Raw genomic sequence first — 1,263 nt, 5'->3', positions numbered from 1 at the left:
TTATAACGGATTGCAGCTCACCTATTTTACTGTTGGGACTGTAAGGATCGTAGCTGCTGGTGCTCATGGGGCTGGCGTATCCGTTGTTGCTGCCGGGCTGCTGCTGATGGGCGAGGGGGCTGGAGTGCGCCAACGGGGGCTGCTGCTGCTGGGAGTCCGTCAGCTGTTGGGCATTGGCGAACACCACGTGCTGCGCCTGTAGGGTGGCGGACGGCGAGCCGGGGCTGTTCGTCGACAGCCAGTCGTCCGGCCGACCGGTTTTACTGCCGGTTATACCGGCGAAGAGGCCCGCGGTTGCACCGGCTATCGGCCCGGTGACCGACCCGGGCGTCGCCGACGTGCCCGCGAGTAGTTCGGGCGTCTCGGCCTTGACCAGCGTCAAGGACGCCGCGCCGGACACTATCGCGCCCACCCCGGCGCCCGGTACCCCGTTAGTCGTGTCCATGCTGGAGTCGCTGGTGTCCATGCTGGACGTGGCCGGATCCGCAGCGGCTAACCTGGAAGTGGCTGCCAACACGACACCCCCCGTGCCAACCACTCCCGACGCCTCATCGTAACGCACCGCTACGTTGCCGCTCACTAAGCTGGCCACCGTGACGGCTCCTCTCGCTGCTCGCTCCTTTGTGGTTCACTCGCCGCTTAAAAGTCCCTTCCGCGAGTTCGGGCGAAGCCGGGCTTCCGAAACGGGTCTCCCTGTTAAGCGCGATGGGTGGTAGTCGTCGGCCGGTTGGTTCGTGGTCTGTTCGCGACCCGAAGCAAGTCTTGGAAGGCAGTGGTGTCCGTCGGTCAGGGGCGCCAGGTTCCTCCTGAGCGTCGACCAGTGAGCTTTCGGATGCTCTAGTTTGAGCAAGCTATTCGTTTCTATTGGATATGAACGAGTCTCCTCGAGGGGGTGCTATAATTGCTATTATGCGAGTGCTTATGCTTTGTATTCTATGTATCACGAATGGGTGCTTAGAACTGTTCCGTAGATTCTCGAGGGACTTCCTCTACCGCATCTTGAACTCCGCCCGTAACGGAGGCTCCAAATGCATGCTGGATCGCCCGTTACCGTCTTGAGGTATCTGCAACAAATTATTTCAAACTGGTTAGACGATTCTCACAAAATTCTCCTCGAAATTGTTTACCGCATCAACGAATTACGTGTCTCTTCTCGTTATCTGATAAGATAATCGCAATTACAAGAATTTCAGTAATACCAGTGACTGAGATTAGGGCCACTTGAGGGTTCAGTGTACCCAGAATTTGCATTTCAATCGGCCT

At 57.6% G+C, this 1,263-nt stretch overlaps 1 protein-coding gene across 1 annotated transcript; it reads right to left on the bottom strand.

The window, feature by feature from the left end:
- Positions 1 to 21: 21 nt before the first annotated feature.
- Positions 22 to 1,147, bottom strand: LOC108627510 (ecdysone receptor-like; the record flags this gene model as incomplete). Its single annotated transcript, XM_018028794.2, has 1 exon — positions 22 to 1,147. A coding segment is annotated over exon 1 (445 nt), but the record flags the coding sequence as incomplete, so codon positions are not given.
- Between the last annotated feature and the right edge of the window lie 116 nt (positions 1,148 to 1,263).

This window comes from Ceratina calcarata, unplaced genomic scaffold (genome assembly GCF_001652005.2).
Source record: "Ceratina calcarata isolate Rehan_Ccalc_2016 unplaced genomic scaffold, ASM165200v1 scaffold4714, whole genome shotgun sequence".
NCBI classification, from domain to species: domain Eukaryota; kingdom Metazoa; phylum Arthropoda; class Insecta; order Hymenoptera; family Apidae; genus Ceratina; species Ceratina calcarata.
Note: the sequence above shows the minus strand (reverse complement) of the source record. Positions and strands in the feature narration are given on the sequence as shown.